The sequence below is a fragment of the Danio aesculapii genome, chromosome 6, assembly GCF_903798145.1.
Source record: "Danio aesculapii chromosome 6, fDanAes4.1, whole genome shotgun sequence".
Lineage (NCBI taxonomy): Eukaryota > Metazoa > Chordata > Actinopteri > Cypriniformes > Danionidae > Danio > Danio aesculapii.
Genome location: NC_079440.1, coordinates 39,203,186 through 39,221,207, shown reverse-complemented (window position 1 = coordinate 39,221,207; position 18,022 = coordinate 39,203,186). Strand labels below are relative to the sequence as shown.

The 18,022-nt window shown below is 34.1% G+C and overlaps 1 protein-coding gene across 5 annotated transcripts in view; it reads left to right on the top strand.

Annotated features, from left to right (window-relative positions):
* Positions 1-18,022, top strand: part of opa1 (OPA1 mitochondrial dynamin like GTPase) — a 73,933-nt gene that overhangs the window by 36,024 nt on the left and 19,887 nt on the right. For all 5 annotated transcript variants that reach the window (XM_056460138.1, XM_056460136.1, XM_056460135.1 and 2 more), the window contains 9 exons: positions 37-113; positions 2,781-2,946; positions 4,199-4,351; positions 4,439-4,547; positions 4,621-4,700; positions 7,778-7,918; positions 8,021-8,137; positions 9,130-9,223; positions 9,702-9,812. In XM_056460138.1, coding sequence (XP_056316113.1) covers positions 37-113; positions 2,781-2,946; positions 4,199-4,351; positions 4,439-4,547; positions 4,621-4,700; positions 7,778-7,918; positions 8,021-8,137; positions 9,130-9,223; positions 9,702-9,812 — 1,048 coding nt within the window. The remainder of the gene's footprint in view (positions 1-36; positions 114-2,780; positions 2,947-4,198; positions 4,352-4,438; positions 4,548-4,620; positions 4,701-7,777; positions 7,919-8,020; positions 8,138-9,129; positions 9,224-9,701; positions 9,813-18,022) is intronic.

Here is an 18,022-nt window from a genome sequence, read left to right as displayed (position 1 = left end):
GTTTTTTAACTGTCATATCATGTTCTTCATTCATAGAACGAGCTCTACGAGAAGGCCAAAAATGAGATCTTGGATGAGGTGATCAGCTTGAGTCAAGTTACACCAAAACACTGGTGAGCACTTATCTTTTGCATTTATGGAATTAATTGTACTCCCCTTAATTGATTAAGCATTTTTTAAATCAAATTAATATTATACAATGCACCCTGTTTGAATTGATGTTCATTACATTTTTCCGATTTAAAAAGTAACTAAACTGTAACTGACTACAAAATGATTAAAGAACTAAAGAAAGTTAGTTCTTTCAACTAGAATTGCTTTTGTTTTACAACGTGAGCTTGCATCACAAAAATGCAACAAAGCTCAGTTTAATGGGCACAAGATCAGGGCTTGATGAATGGACCCTTTTCACATTATCGGGATTCTCAGTAGCAGAAGTTGTCATAGTTGGGTAAACTTAGAGTACAGTGAATGCGAGAGTACAATAAATATATTTTTTTACAATTCTATTTGATGAAATAATTAAAGAAAATTCCACAAAGATGTTACCAAGACTTTCAAAAAAAAAAAGGAAAAAAAATGTGGAAGACTGATGACGCAACCAGAGTCAAATTTACTCTCAGCCCCATAGACACTGCTTTAGAAACACCTCACATAAGCATTTCTTTCTTTCTTTCTTTCTTTCTTTCTTTCTTTCTTTCTTTCTTTCTTTCTTTCTTTCTTTCTTTCTTTCTGTTTTAAATGTAAACATATTATTATATTATTTTTTTTTATAGGAAAAGCTAAAATGGCGCTATAAAGTACTAGAAAGCATAAAATTGAATGGAATATGAGTTACCAATTGTTGACAGTTTATTTGTTTAATTCTGTTTAATAAAGAATTATTGTTGATTTTCTTTTTTAAGCTATGGATGATCTTTCATCTTTTGTTATGGCAGTGCTCTGTGTGAGGTTAATGAAAACAATTTGTTTTTTTCACCCATTTTTGTAAAACAAATTTATGTTCTTTTTCTGCTTTTTTTCTTTTTTGTGAATTAATTGTGTTAATTGTTTAGATAATGTATTAATATTTTATATTAAGGTGTTTAAAAATAAAACTTTCTCTCTTTCTCTCTTTCTTTCTCTCTTTCTCTCTTTCTTTCTTTCTCTCTTTCATTAATCTATCCGTCCATCCATCCATTTATCTATTCATCCATTCATTGCAGAAGTGTTTTATTTAAAGAGTAAATTCTCCTTCTCTTCTTACATCAATAATTGCTAACTACAGTAAAAAATCAAACATATAATAATGTGATTATAAAACATAAAGTTATTATAAATGTGGTTTGTTTTCACAGTTCCTTTAGTTATTAACAGAAAATGATTAATTCTTAAGCATGAGTAAAAAAAATAAAAAATACAGACAAACATGGTATTTTGTGGAGGTTGAAACTATTACAGTATAAAAACTTGTCTGAAATATTCAAGAATTTGGACTTCATTAAATTTATTAAATGATGATGCTTTGGTTAAAGGAACCAAATATATATCATTTTACGCATCCTGAAGGGAGCTGACACAACTAACTAACTAACTAACTAACTAACTAACTAACTAACTAACTAACTAACTAACTAACTAACTAACTAACTAACTAACTAACTAACTAACTAACTAACTAACTACATTACTAATGACATTACTAACTAACAAACTACATTACTAACTAACTACATTACTAACTAACTAACTACATTACTAACCAACTAACTAACTAACGAACAAACTAACAAACTACCTTACTAAATACCTTACTAACTAACTACCTTACTAACCAACCAACCAACTAACTAATTACATTACTAACTAACTACCTTACTGACTACATTACTAACAAACTGCATTACTAACTAACTAACTAACTAACTAACTAACTAACTAACTAACTAACTAACTAACTAACTAACTAACTAACTAACTAACTAACTAACTAACTAACTAACTAACTAACTAACTAACTAACTACCTTGCTAACTAACTGCGTTCTGACACATTCAATGTCAATAGCTGTGGATAATACAGAATGAGGTGTTGTGTACATTTTTTTATATATTTTTTTCCAATAAAGTATGTTTTATAACTATAATGACTTGTGATCACATCAGTTGTTAAATCTAGCCGCTGTAATTTTCAACACGAGAGTTTGTCACTTGACAGCAAGTGATTTATATCCTCCTCTCCAGCCCAACCGATAACCAGTAATGAGCTATTCTCACTCTTCCGACTCATTGTTGGCTTGCAGATGTTCAACTTTGCATCTCCATTTCATGCCTCCAGGACAGACTCTACCATCAGAATGCAAAGCTGCATGCTGTACCTGGAGTTATGAAGCCAAAACCCAAAGGAGCGGGCTAAATGAAGTAGATCAGATGTTTGTAGGGGGCCCAGTGTGCTCCATCAGCCTCTCAAATCAATGGCATGATGAATAGCTGGAGGGTGGCTTCTCTGGCCAGCGCTAGTTGGGCGCTATTGAAGATGTGTGTATATTGATGTACCGCGATAGAACAAAGCAAACAGGAAGCTATGAAATATGGTTGCATTTTTATGATAAATGAGCTGGATCGGCACCCTCAGAATATTCTCATCGTAATGTCAAGTCTTTAGACTGTTTAGCACATTTTTGATGGTTGAAGGGCCTCAAAATAGATGAATTAGCATTGTTTATTGTGCCCTTGGTCTCTGTCTGGTTGTGTATGTTTTTAGAATAATCAAAGGTTTTTTTGTTGTTGTTGTTGTTTTAGGGAGTCTATCTTACAAAAGAAGCTTTGGGAAAGAGTCTCGACACATGTAATAGAGAACATCTACCTGCCTGCTGCTCAGACCATGAACTCTGGAACTTTTAACACCACTGTTGATATCAAACTCAAGCAATGGACTGATAAACAACTTCCTCATAAAGCACTAGAGGTAAGGACAAATATTCAGTTTTGCTCATATTTGTTTGTACAGTTTTTCAGGTTAAAATGTGTTTCATTTTGTGGTTGTTTTTTTTTTAAAGCTTGGATATAGAAATAGTTATGGGAATTTTCTTAAGATTTATTATATTATATTATATTATATTATATTATATTATATTATATTATATTATATTATATTATATTATATTATATTATATTATATTATATTATATTATATTATATTATATTATATTATATTATATTATATTCCTTCATATCTGGGGCAAGTTTTCTTTTTTTTATTCAAAATTTTTAAGTTTTGTTTTTTAAAGTTTATATATAGATTAGTTATGGAAATTTATATTTTATTTATATATTTCTTCTTTATATTATGTCATGTTATGTTATATTATCTTTCATGTGTGGGGCAATTTTTCTTCCTTATTTGAAAGGTTAAAAAAAGTCCTTTATCCTCACTGAAGTTATATTAATAATAACAAAAATATAGTGATATGTTACTAAATATAGTACCTTAAATTAAATTAAATTAAATTAAATTAAATTAAATTAAATTAAATTAAATTAAATTAAATTAAATTAAATTAAATTAAATTAAATTAAATTAAATTAAATTAAATTAAATTAAATTAAATTAAATTAAATTAAATTAAATTAGGGTGACACGGTGGCTTAGTGGTTAGCACTGTTGCCTCACAGCAACTGGGTCAGTTGGCACTTCTGTGTGGAGTTTGCATGTTCTCCCTGTGTTGGCAAGGGTTTCCTCCAGGTGCTCCGATTTTTCCCACAGTCCAGAGACATGCGATATGGGTGAATTAAATAAACAAAATTGGCTGTAGTGTAGGTGTGTGCAAATGAGAGTGTATGGGTTTATTTCCCAGTACTGGGTTGCAGCTGGAAGGGCATCTGCTATGTTGGTTATATATGGGGTAAACATATGTTGGTTAAGTTGGCGGTTCATTCCGCTTTGGCAAACTGTAATGAATAAGTGACTAAACCAAAGGAAAATGAAAAAAAAAAAAAAAAAAAAAAAAAAAAAAAATATATATATATATATATATATATATATATATATATATATATATATATATATATATATATATATATATATATATATATATATATATATATCTTAATTAAGTGCATCTTTGTTTAATATAAAATTGTTTAATATAAAATTCTGACCCCAAACTTTAATAGGATCTGTTTCACCATCAATCTCTCATCTTTGCTCTGCCGTCCAGGTTGCTTGGGAGACTCTGCAGGAGGAGTTTGCCCGCTTTATGGCCGAATACAAAGGGAAAGACCAAGATGACATTTTTGACAAGCTGAAAGAAGCTGTCAAGGACGAGAGCATCAAACGACACAAGTGGAATGAAAGAGCCATGGACAGCTTGGTAAATGCATCTCATTATTTAGTTAAGCAGCAGAGAGAAGATTCTCAAGCACTGTTGCTTAATGTTACTCCTGTATGTGCTTTACAGAGAGTGATTCAACACAACGCTCTGGAGGATCGTTCTATCACAGATAAGCCCCAGTGGGACGCCGCTATACAGTTCATGGAGGAAACGCTGCAGTCTCGTCTTAAAGACAGTACGTCTACCCTCATAAACCCTCTCTTGTCTGTGTCTCTCTGGAGTGTGTGACTCATCTTCCTGTGTCGCAGCTGAGTCAGTAATAGCTGATATGGTGGGGCCAGACTGGAAGCAGAGGTGGATGAGCTGGAAAAACCGAACACCAGAGCAGGTTGGTTTGGCAAAACTTTTAATTAGGTTAATTTTTAGTCCGTTTTTAGGTAACAGAGCCTTCATTTTGTTTTACTGTTTATAATACAGTTAACTTAAGGCTATGTTTACGCTAGTGTTAAAGAAGAGAAAGAAAGCAAGAAAGAAAAGGATCCTGGTGTTTCCACTATGTTTTAGAAAAGACATCCATACACACTATATGGCTGAAAGCACACTAAAAGTTGCTATATTCTGCATTTACAGAACAGAACCGTAGCTTTTATACAATTAATAAATAAAATGCATATTATCAGAATCAGAATGAGCTTTATTCATCAAGTGTGTGGTTTACAGAAGCTAGGGTACATGCATACATATCAACACAAGCAGACAGAAAGACATTTAAATAAGTTGAAAATAAAGGAAACAATAACATATAGATATATAGATGGGTGGATAGATGGTTTGTGTGTGCATTGTAACTGTACAGATAAGAAATAAAAATGAAAAAATCTGTATATTATAATAATATTTATTATAAATAGCTAGTATTAAATTGCACTGAGAGAAAAAAATCATATCCCTTAAATGTAATGTGTATACTGAACAGAAGAAGATGTAAATCAGAAAACAACTATAATTATAGCGTTATAAACTTTAATTAGCAGTTATTATATAAAGCACAAGCTATAATAATATTTGCTGTAAATAACATACATCAAGTATTAAATTACGCTCAGAGAACAAAGTTGACATCGGGTCCTTCAATTGTGACCTTTATTCAGAAGAGAACCAGATAAAATCTGAAAACAAATTGTAATGCTATTAGTTTAACAGCCAAATTCAAATTAAAGCTAAACAAATGTCTTTACTGAAGAACGAAAACAATTGCTTGCATAACAGTTTAGCAACCAAATGTAAAATTGTGATGATTTTTTATGAAAAAGGTTTTTTTTTTTTTTCTTTTCTTGTCTTCAGTTGTGTTCAAGTATGCATGTAAAATAGCAGCATTTGGCAGCACAGTGTCTTGAAACTGGCACAAATGACAATTGTTTTCCTGACTTCTAAATGTTTTCTTGACTTCAGGCTACAAAATCAAATGATCAATGCTATGATATATTATGTGCATTTAAAATGCTCAGACACAATCACAGATTTTGTCATTATAATGTGGAAAAAAATAAATTACAAAAAAAAATAATAATTTTGGTTCATATTGTTTGGAGTAAGAAACATTGGTTGAGACTGTGATAGGGTTACTTTGTGGGTTATTTACAATAAAAATAAATGTTGATGCTTTTGCTATTTTAAAATAAAGAAAACATAGGGAATGAGCTTTTTGTCATCTAAGTTTCTTCAAATTTGACCTCGTGTCACAAAAATAAAGTCGCCACAGTATGGTACGGGTTGGTACGGGTCACCTTTATCAGCGTGGCAGTGTGCGTTTCCCCTGCCAAAAGGGTACCAATGGTGGGCATAGTGTACAACAGAAAGTTTCTGTAGACGTCATTCTCGCTCGAGGAAATGTCAAAGTAAAGATATACAGGTCTTTCACAAATCATATGAGAAGCACTTCTCACAAAACAGATGCTTTATACACATAAATACTTGTTTATTAAATGTTCATTACTAACCTTTCTATGAACATTTGATTGTTACTGCAGATCAATGATAGTTTAGTATAGCCTACTGTAACGTCTGCAACTATATTGAATAAATAAATAAATGCAGCATATATGAACACATACAGACCCTTACAGTCTCTGATATGTTACCAATTACAGAAAAACTACACACCGCATAAATTTAGTCCTTATTTGGGTTTAAAACAACACGCAACATATAGCCCAGTCAGTGCAAACCTCTCATCTGCATCTTTAATCTTCACCAGCACGTGTAACCTCTTGTTAGAAAGTAATTCCATCATTCCGAGTTTAAAGGTTATGATAATAGTTAAACATGGCAGTTTGTTCATGTGTTACGTTGCTAAAACAATCATTTGCTCCTTTGTTTCTCCTTTGTTCTTTTGCGCGTCACTCTCACATTTGTCCATTTCTGAAAGAATCGGATTTCAGAAGCACTTCAATAATCACGCGCACGTTATTATTCATTCATTCATTCGTTCATTTACTTTCCGGCTTAGTCCCTTTATTAATCCGGGGTCGCCACAGTGGAATGAACCGCCAACTTATCCAGCACATGTTTTACACAGCGGATGCCCTTCCAGCTCCAACCCATCTCTGGGAAACATCCATCCACACTCATTTACACTCATACACTACGGACAATTTAGCATACCCAATTTACCTGTACCGCATGTCTTTGGACTGTGGGGGAAACCGGAGCACCTGGAGGAAACCCACACGAATGCTGGGAGAACATGCAAACTCCACACAGAAATGCCAATTGACCCAGCTGAGGCTTGAACCAACGATCTTCTTGGTGTGAGGCGACAGCACTACCTACTGCACCACTGCGTCACCCACGTTATTATCATCAGCTCAAAAGTTAGTTATTTCAAATATAGATGCGCGGCGAATGTACGTGAGAAAGTGAAACCGTACGCGCATTAGACAGCCTTGTAAACAACAACAGTGAGGCACAGGGATGATTCTGTTCTTTTTTTAAGGTTTGTTTAAGCTTAGGTCACTCATTATTACATGCATATATTATTACAGTGTAATGTCTCGGCTGTGTTTTAAAAAATGGCGGTTCCTTTGTTTTCATTTTCCTGGCTTGTTGCACAAGTGAGTGACGTATCTCTGTAAACCAATAGCATTTAGTTGTGCGTCTCGCTCAGCCTTTTGATATCCTTTATCTGTGCTAGGTACCCTTTACAAAGGGTACCTAAAGAGTGGTACAGTATGGTTTGCTTTTAGGTACCTTTTGACAGTGGAAATGGCCATTAAAGCGTACCTAACTGTACCGTACCACTCAGTGGAAACGGGCCATTAATGGTCATATGATCACAGCTCGACGAATCAGGACAGAAGGATGTGATGAACATTTTCAGCCAGGCATAACTGTAGCAAAATTGTGCATTTTAAAATGAAAACCTGTTATTTTAAATGCAGCCTTAATTGTGCTTTCTAACTGCAGCACACCCGGAATGAAACCAAAAATGAACTGGAGCGTCTGCTGAAACTGCACGAAGATCACACAGCATATTTGGCCAATGATGAGGTCACTACAGTGCGCAAAAACCTGGAGGCCCGAGGAGTAGAGGTGGACCCTGTATTGGTTAGTGAGGCCTTGAGTGAATATATCTATATAACATTATGCATATATTGTTTTTGTGCTTTCTGTTTTAGCTGCTGAATATATAACCGATTCTCTCTGTAGATTAAGGACACGTGGCATCAGCTCTTTCGACGTCACTTCCTGCAGAAGGCACTACTACATTGCAACCTCTGCCGAAGAGGTTTCTACTACTACCAGAGGCACTTCGTAGACTCTGAGGTAGGGAAAACGTAATTTATGATTAAAAAATATGGAGTAAAAGAAAATATATACCTTGTTTTGTTTCAGCTAGTACTCATATTTATATATTTTTCATATTGGGATTATTATTTCTAAAAGTAAAATTTGTAATTATTGAAAAATGTATATATATATTAAAAATACTAAACAAATTGCAAAATTCCTTAAATTGAAATGAAAGCAGAAAAAAATAACAATAAAATCCAGTTCTCAATACTCTAATAACAACAGTTGTGGATAACCAACATTCTCAAATGTATACAGTACTTTATTATCCTTATTACTAGGCCCACACGGAATCTGTGTGCGCAGAATTCCGCAGATTTTTCGCAGATTTCTGCCGATTTTTAGCCCATCATTAATTGTTTATTTACTTGAGTAAATGTGTGTAAATCTATATTCATTCAGTTTTTAAATTAATTACAGTAATATTATTGACTAATGTGAAAATGTTCATCTGATTTATTTACAATGCAGTTTATAAAGTAATATTTTCTGTCTTTTAGTAGATATATTTTATGAGAGACTTGCTTTGTTTACCAAAATGAAGTGAATCTATTTCGATTTGCATTTTAAACATTAAAGAAAAGTTTAAAAGATAATATTTTTATTTCATGTATTAAGGTTTTAGTTATGATACTCCCAAAATAATTCCGCAAAAATCCACAGATTTTTAGCAAAATTCTCAGCAGAAATAGCAAAAAACGTCCGCAGATTCCGTCTGGCCCAACTTATTACTAATAATTTAACAATAATAATAATAATAATAATACAGGTGGTTTCTTTATAGAGAATAACCGAAAGTTATCCATAACAAAAATAAGGATAATTGTTCTGTTTGCTTAATAAATTTAAGTTATCAGATTTTTTCCCTCTCATTTGGTCAAAGGCTTTCCTTCTTTAACAATTTTTTCATAATGTATTTATGTTGGATTATGTTTAATGGTTTCAATTATTTCTTTGTATTCCAGCTTGAGTGCAATGATGTGGTTCTGTTCTGGAGGATTCAGAGGATGTTGGGCATCACTGCCAATACTCTTCGACAACAGCTCACTAACACTGAGGGTACGTCTGTGAGTTTTTACCACTAAACAGAATTTCCTCTACAGGTCTTCAGTTCTGGTTACTTAATACATGTATATTTCATTTCGAATTAAGCGGGCTTCACAGACAGAGAAAAGTGACTGAAATTATGTTAATTTGTTCCACCTTGAAACAACAGAAATTAACATTTATTTATTTATTTATTTATTTATTTATTTATTTATTTATTTATTTATTTATTTATTTATTTATTTATTTATTTATTTATGTTTTTGTTTATTTGTTTTTATTTATTTATTTTTGTTTTTATTTATTTATTTATGGTTTCCATTTTTATTAATTTGTTTTATGTTTTTATTTATTTATTTGTTTTATTAATTCATTTTAAAATTCTTTTATTTATTTTATATTTTATTTAAAACAATTTTATTGATTTTAATTAGATTTTATTTATTTATATATATGTTTTTGAGTAATTAATTTATTTGTTTGTTTGCAGTACGGCGTTTGGAGAAGAACGTAAAAGAAGTATTAGAAGACTTTGGAGAGGACAATGAGAAAAAAGTCCAGCTGATCACAGGCAGGAGGGTTCAGTTAGCAGAAGACCTCAGTAAGTTTATCCTCGTATTTCAATCTTCATAGGAGCCTATGAAAAATCTTCAAGACAGGTCGGCCAGCAGAGGGCAGTGTTGCTTTGCACTTAAGAGTATAGATAATGCGATAGATAATGGAATTGATCAAATTTCACTCCAGCATAACATTACAACTGGTCTTGCTGTGTTTAAAAAATTTGTGAATATTCGATTCTTTTAATACCATGCTTCTTTTTTTCATTCTCTAAACATCAGATAAACTTTTTTCAAATGAAAGAAAAATGTTTTTATTTATTATATTTATTTTCTTGTTCAGACAATGACAAAATAATAAATGTTTTCATTTATTTTGATTTTAAATAAGGATTATTCCATAAAATATTGATTTCTTAAATCTTCTGAAGTTCAAACGTTGTTATTGTGTGATTAAAAACCATAAATAATCATGTCTTGAAAACATGGCATCACTTTTTAATACAAAATCAATTGAAAATTTTTATTTATTTTTTTTTGCATTTTTTTGACAATAAAGAATTGTCATTAGTAGTTTACAGAATAGAAAAAAACAACAACATTTTACTCATAACATGAAATCAAATTCAGAGATTTTCTTGTGGTCTACTATATATATTAATTTAGTAATTTTTAAATACATTGATTCAGTTTGTTATGTTATTGTTTTAGTTGTAGAGTTGAGTTGAGTTGGAAAAAAGTTAATTAAATCTGCATTTTTCTTCAAAAACAAACAAACAAAAATATAAATCCATGCTTTTTTCTAAATCTTGCATATCATTATCAGGTGTGGTTCAGAATTCAGTTTATTTTCCCCAGTCTGCTTTCCATAGTGGATTCTTTTGGTATTAGTTGAGAATACGGTTTGGATAGGTTTCCACACTTTCTCCTCTCTCTCACACTCCCTCTCATTTTCTCCCTGTTTCTTCCTCTGTTGAGGCTTGAACCCTTAATTGCCCTTCGCAGTGTGTGAGACAGTATGAGAAAGAGCTCCTGGCTGCGCACTGCCTGCTGTCTGTCATGTCTTCAGCCCTGGTTACTGTTAAACACACTGTTGATTAAAGCAGCAATTTGTGGAGGCACGACTGACATGCTCAGACTTGATCTGGAGCAGACGCACGACTCGCGCACACGTTCATCCCTGAGTGAGCTCGTGCCATTGCCGGCCAGGTTAGTGTGTGCTTAAACACAATGGTCAAACCGTGCTGACGTCTTAAGTCAAAAAGATTCACTATAGAATTTTGGTGGATTATTATTATTATAGTTTTTTCTAATCTGATTCATTTGAACAAGATGACTGGGTTAAGTGTTAAAGAAAAGTTCACAGGCTGTGATTCATTATGATCATCCCATTTGACATTTTGTTCACTATAGGTAATTCTGCTTCTATATGACAATTAGCAGTCATTAGCGCATTAGTAGACTCTTAGGTTAGGGTAAGTAGAATAAGTTGACATGCAGTTGCTATGTTATTTAAATTCAATAGAATGTCTGAAGGGGACCATCTAAAGAACGTTTTACAAGCATTGAATCTTTTCATACATTTATTTTCACATTTATACAGACATTTTCTGATACAATGTTTTATTTATTATATCTGTTTTGAGAGGGTATTGTTCATACCAAGAACAATAACTATGTAAATTACTACTTTAGAGTTCACTGGAACCCTTCACCCACCTAATTCAATCCTATACAAAGCATAAGATTGCATGAAGAGGGCAAAATGTTACACTTTATAAACTTATAAATGACAATATGTGAAATATTAAGCATTATAGGTAATTTTAGCTGAAGAAAGGCTTGTTATAGATTAATATTTACTAATTTTGGAGATTTGTAGGAGTTTTCTTTAAGCTTTTGAAGTTTGAGTGCAGAAAAGTAGTTGGCAGCTTTATTAACAACAGTAACACTGTGCCTTAACTATATCCGACATGGCACACACATCTTTTTCGAGATAAAACAAGTTTTTGTCCTAACCATCTGCGACAGCGACATGCAAAAATTTCTATTTTAAAACCAGGTTATATTTCCGTTGCAGTAAAACAACAGCATGAACTACTATGATACTAATGATCACCTGTATTATGTGCTTTATTCAGTGTTAATTACTACCAATGTGAGAACATCATTTTACCTGAGATTTATTGCCAAACTGCTGAAAGCAGCAGCAGATGTTTAAATTGAAATAACTAGTAATCAGTTTAATAATGTATATCAGATTCAGTGCAAAACAATAACATCAATCACTCAGCCTTTTGTTGGAAGTAGCTGATATTAGAACGAATGGCTGGAATTTAAATGTTTCTCTTGTGTTGCATTGCATTTGTCACAAACTGCTTGTCACTGGAATCTTGTCACGTGTAGTTCAGACATGTTCTAAGCCTTTTTACTTCCTCATTTATACTGACATTTTTTTGACATGCTGTTTTGTTTATTATATCTGTTTTAAGAGAATGCAATCTTGTTCACACCAAGAATGATAACTGTAGATTACTTCATTAGAATTCACTTCAACCCTTCACCCACTTCTTGCAACCCCATACAAAGCATGGGATTGCATTAAGAGGGTAAATTGTTACACTTTGTACACTTGTAAATGACATCATATGTAATTTTAAGCATTTTAGATAAAGAGAAAAGCTTGTTATAGTTTAATATTCAATTATTTTGGAGATTTTTTTAGGAGTTTAATTAAGCATTTGAGGTTTGAGTGCACAATGCAGAAAAGTAGTTGGTGGCTTTTTTAACAAGAGTAACACCGTTTCCTTTCTATATGTGATGTAGCGCAGTGCATCTTTTTCATGATAAAATCATCTTTTTTCATCTTAACTATCTGCGACATGCAAAATTTCTATTTTAGAATCTGGTTATATTTCTGCGGCTTCACAGCATAATAACAGCTTAAATTACTATGACAGCGATCACGTCAGCTGCATATTATATACTTTATTCAGTGTCAATTGTTTCCCTGCTTTTTTTAAACATCATTTTACCTGACATTTATTGCCAAACTACTAAAAGCAGCAGCAGATAGTTCACCTCAGAAAAAAAAAACAATCCAGCAAACGGTTTGAAAATGTATGTCAGACAGGCAACACAATAACATCAGGCACTTGACCTTCGTACTTTAAGTTATGTTAAATAGGTTAAATATGTATTAATTAGATTATAACTCTTACTATTTTGTTGGGATAGGCTGATGTTTAAATGAATGGCTGGTATTTAAATGTTTCTGTTGTGTTGCATTGCATTTGGTGCTAAAAACCAAATTGCTTGATGCTGGAAGTTTGTTCACGTGCCGTGGAGTTAGGACATGGTGTAAGGCTTTTTACTTCACCTAAGGAGCAAAAACTGTGATAATGCCAGTTCTGAGATCAGCATCCTCTTACTTATCCAGTCTGTAGGTTACATGTAAAAGCAATAAATGTTATTGACATCTTTAATTGTGCAGATCATATGAAAAGGTGTGAATGTTTCCATGGTATGTATCAAACAAGCCATTAAGACCCTGATTGAATTCTGAAAATGAACATATTTAGCACAGCTTTTTAGCATTAATATTCACGCATAGGACTATTTTGGAAGTTCTGTTGCAAAAATATCTGTTTATTTATTTCTCTCTATACTTTCAGGAGTAAAAATGACATCTTGTCAATTTAGCCTGATTCAAATGAACATAAAGAGAACAAATTTAAATAATATATTTCATGTTATTGCATAGTTATCATCTTTGCTGAGAAGTAGGACACAGTTTGTTTAGGACAGACATGGGGCGTTTTAACCAGTAAGAGTGCTTAATTTGTTTTGTCTGCATTCGTACCTGCTTAAATATAAAGAGCAGGATGTTGTGCTTATTTGGTTCTGTGAGCATGTCCACTTGTCTAGCAGAAGTCCGACCCTCCACTGTTTAAGCCCTATGTCTGGCGTTGGGTAGCCCATTGAGTGGATTCCTGTGCTGTAAAGCATGACGTTGCCCTGGTGGACAACCAGCACTTGGGGAAAACACAAGCATGACCTCCCAAGAAGTGGCTGTTATGCTAATAAAAGCAAGTCTGGGCATGCATGCATGCATCAGTGCCCTGACTGTTGCCACTGCACAAAACACATGGTCACTCTATTAGGTGCAGTCAGTCTTTATGACAGATAGAGAGTAGGCTGTAGTGACAGCTCTTGGATTGTTAGTAATGGTTGCTATGTTTTGAAAAACAATGCAAATGTTATTGGTAAAAAGTCAGTTATGGCTGCCAAAGTGATCACTATTGGAGATGTATTAAAAGTTTTAAGGCACAACTTTTTTGACTTGCGTTATATTGTGTACAATGTTTTTGTTTCAACTTAAGGGATTAGTTCACCCAAAAATGGAAATTTACTCATCTCAAGTGGTTCCAAATCTTTAAGTTTCTTTACGTCGATTCACACGGGGCTTCAGCGTCAACGCTTGACCGAGGGCGTGTCTGAAGTTGGGGCTGATGCGATCGTCATAGCAGTGTCAGCAATGAAATTAGTCCGCAATCGGCTACTGTCTGAGCTGGGGTATTTTGCATGAAGCGATCTGATTGGCTGACGCTTCCATTGGCGCTTGAAAAGTTGAGAATTTCCCAACTTCTGCAGCAAGCAACACCACTGAAGCGACACCGACGGATCCACAATTCAGTTCGGCACCGCCTGACGCCACCTATTCAAAGTGAATGGGAAGCGTTGACGCTGGCGCTGTTATTCTGTTGAACATAAAATTATTTATTTAAAAGGAACTGAAAACCTGTAGCTATTAACTTTTGTTGTATGAAAAACAAATACTTTGGAAGTCAGTGGTTACAGATTTCCAGTTTTCTTTAAAATATTCATTCATTAATTTTCTTTTCGGCTTCGTACCTTTATTAATCAAGGGTCGCCACGGCGGAATGAACCGCCAACTTATCCAGCATATGGTTTACATAGGGGATGCCCTTCCAGTTGTTACCCATCATTGGGAACTCTCATTCACACACATACACTACGGCCAATTTAGTTTATTGAATTTACCTATACCGCATGTCTTTGGACTGTGGTGGAAACTGGAGCATCCGGAGGGAAACCCACGTGAACACGGGAGAACATGCAAACTCCACACAGAAATGCTAACTGACCCAACCTGCATTCGAACCAGCAACTTTCTTGCTGTGAGGCGACAGTGCTACCCTCTGCACCACTGTGCCGCCACCTTCAAAATATCTGTCAGACAAAAGAAAGTCAAACAGGTTTACAAATGAGTGAAGGGTGAGTAAATGATGACAGATTTTTTTATTTTGGGGTGAACTATCACTTTAAAACTAATGCTGTTTAATATTTAAAACTAAATTGAAGACTAAAGAAGTTATTCAGTGGTGACTTTTACATTTCTACTATTTATTTAATCCATTTGTTGTATTTTATTAAATGATCTTAAAAAACTTGTATTAATATTTAATAAAATACAATTTAATAAGCATGCAGCTCTGATTTGTTAATTAATAAATGCAGTTTTACTTTTAAACTGACACAAAAACGTATATACTAAGTCATTTCAGACACAGCTTCTTTGTCTTGTTGTCCTTGTGGTGTGTTTTGTTTTCAGTTTGAAGCGGGAAAAAAGTCTTTTCTATTTGGCATATGTTTACAGGAATCATAATGGCTTAATCATGAGCAGCATCATATCTTTTTTGTTTTTTTTACCAATATCTTTCACAGTGTACTGTCAATTTCTGTGTATATGGGTTAAATCAAAACATATTTGTAAGTTTTAAGGCCAGATGTGTTTAGTGTAAATATGCTACATTGTCTGTTGTTGGATGAGATGTAACGGTTTTGCCACCCACACTTTTTTGGTCACTTTTGCTGTTTATGCCAAATACTGAAGGGATATGCAAACAACATGAGTTTGGACAGAATCCTGGCCTTTTTCAATTTCTTTTATTTTCAAATAGCAGCAAGGAATTCGTGGGCATGTCTGGCCCTGCTGCCTTTTTTTACGTGAAGTGGCATCGTGTTCCCAGGGTTTTTGGAGCGTTTGATGTATTTTGATGTGCTGTCCTAGCTTCCTCTGTCTGTCAAATTCATCCTTGCTTATGTCTTAACTTCTTATAGGCATTTAAACAACAGAAAAGCTTTCAGCCTGGTCAGAGTTTATGTTCTTTTCAAATTCTGATTTCATTTTAAATTAATCTTATATTAGATTATCTTTTTTTTTGTGTGTGTGGCTCTTTATGCAACACTACACTTCTACTACTACTACTACTACTACTACTACTACTATTACTACTGGTAGTAACATTTACCTTATCCACAGATAAATAGATTTTTAACAATAACTGATAAATCTTTAAAGACCAAGCAGTTGTGAATTCTGAGATTGTATGTTTTGTTCATCTTTACACATGGATAATTTAATTTAATTTAATTTAATTACAGAAATTGTTCACAAGAAAATCATTAACCAGGATGCTGTACAAAAGATTCCACCAATCAGAGAGTTGCAGTGATCAAAGCATTGTAGATGCACTCCCATGAAGCATAGCGATTGATGTAATCGAGTCTGTTTTCCTACTGGCTCATAATACTTAACAATACTTCATTATTTATTTTTTACAATACCTATGGGACAGATGAATATGAAACTACTTCTGGAACCTGCTTCTGGAGAAGTTGTACTCTGTTGGCCTCTGTCTACAAATTCCATTACACATAATCTTCTGTGTTGTGAACAGGGGTTCTTTAGGTAATTAGAGCATCCTTCACATAAATAAAAAATAATGGTTCTTTGTTTTTTAAAGATTTGATTAGATATTGGTGGCTCAGTGGTTAGCACTGTCACCTCACAGCAAGAAGGTAGCTCACTTTCGAGTCCTGGCTGAGTCAGTTGGCATTTCTGTGTAGAGTTTGCATGTTCTCCCCGTTTTGGTGTGGGTTTCCCCCACAGTCCAAAGACATGCGGTATAGGTGAATTGAATAAACTAAATTGGCCATAGTGTATGTGTGTGCATGTGAGAGTGTGTGGGTGTTTCCCAGTACTGATTTTTTTTTTTAAATTTTGAGGAATCCAGTGATTCTTCTGTTGCTTTATTGTGAAATCTTTTTCTGGAACTGTTTGCAATATTAGCTGATCTTCAACATAAAATAAGCCCATACTTTAATTTCTCCCTTTCTCAGAAATCACATCGTCATTAACATATATAAAAAATCTATAAAAATAGAACATTCCAGAGCTCTAACGACCCAATCACACTCTCCCACTTGACTCTTGCTTAAAGTTCCATCCGCACTTTCTGACCAGCACTTATGACAAGCGTCTCCTAAACGTTTGACTTCTGGAGAGCTTCTTGAGGTTTTCACAAATCAGTGAACCTCATTACTCCTTACCAAGCTCCCTGAGCCGTTGAGCTTCAGTTCACTTTTCATTACACTTTGGTAGATCCAGACTTGTGTGGAGCTTATAAAATTCCCAATTGATATACAGCAGCCAACATAAGAAGTGGATCAAAGCTTTTCACCACAGTTGTCCTAAAATTAGTGAACAACACCCATTCTTGTCTAGAACAAAATTTGAAAAACATTTTCGTTTTCTGTATTCCTGGATAGTGATATTAGAAGGTGGAAATTGAGCATCTATTTTAGGAATATGTTTTCAAGACACATCTATTCCACATTGCCCACCTTGCAAGACCCAACAAGAACAGATTCCAGAATTCAGTAGCGGACGGGAGGAGTTTAGGAAGCAGGGGGATTTCAAGCTCCATGCTCTTTAAATCACCTATGAGCTGTTGTTACATGCTCCCTGTCTCGCTCCCTTTCTTTCCCTTTTTTTTTTTATCAAAACGGATTGGAAAAACTGGCAGCCCCCTTCTTAACAAGGGAGATGTATTGGCGGGCTCATGGATCCTGGGGCTGGGCCAGGGGTTGAGTCCGGCTCACATCAGGCCATGAGGGGCTTTTACTCCCACAGGTGCAGCATAGAGCTGAGCCGATGACCCCGGCCTCACCTGTCTGCCCGTTTGAAGATGAGGAGCTGGGGGAGGACGGGGTACTTCCCTTAACAAAGAGAGAAAAAAATGTACCCCTTGGGGCAAAGTCTGGTGTTAAGAGCGATTTGCCCTTACTTGCAGGCAGGCAGGCAGAGAACTGCTCTGGTTTCACACTTGGGGATTGTGTGTGTGTGTGCGTTTCAGAGCATAGGATTAGATGTGTGAGATGGCTGCAT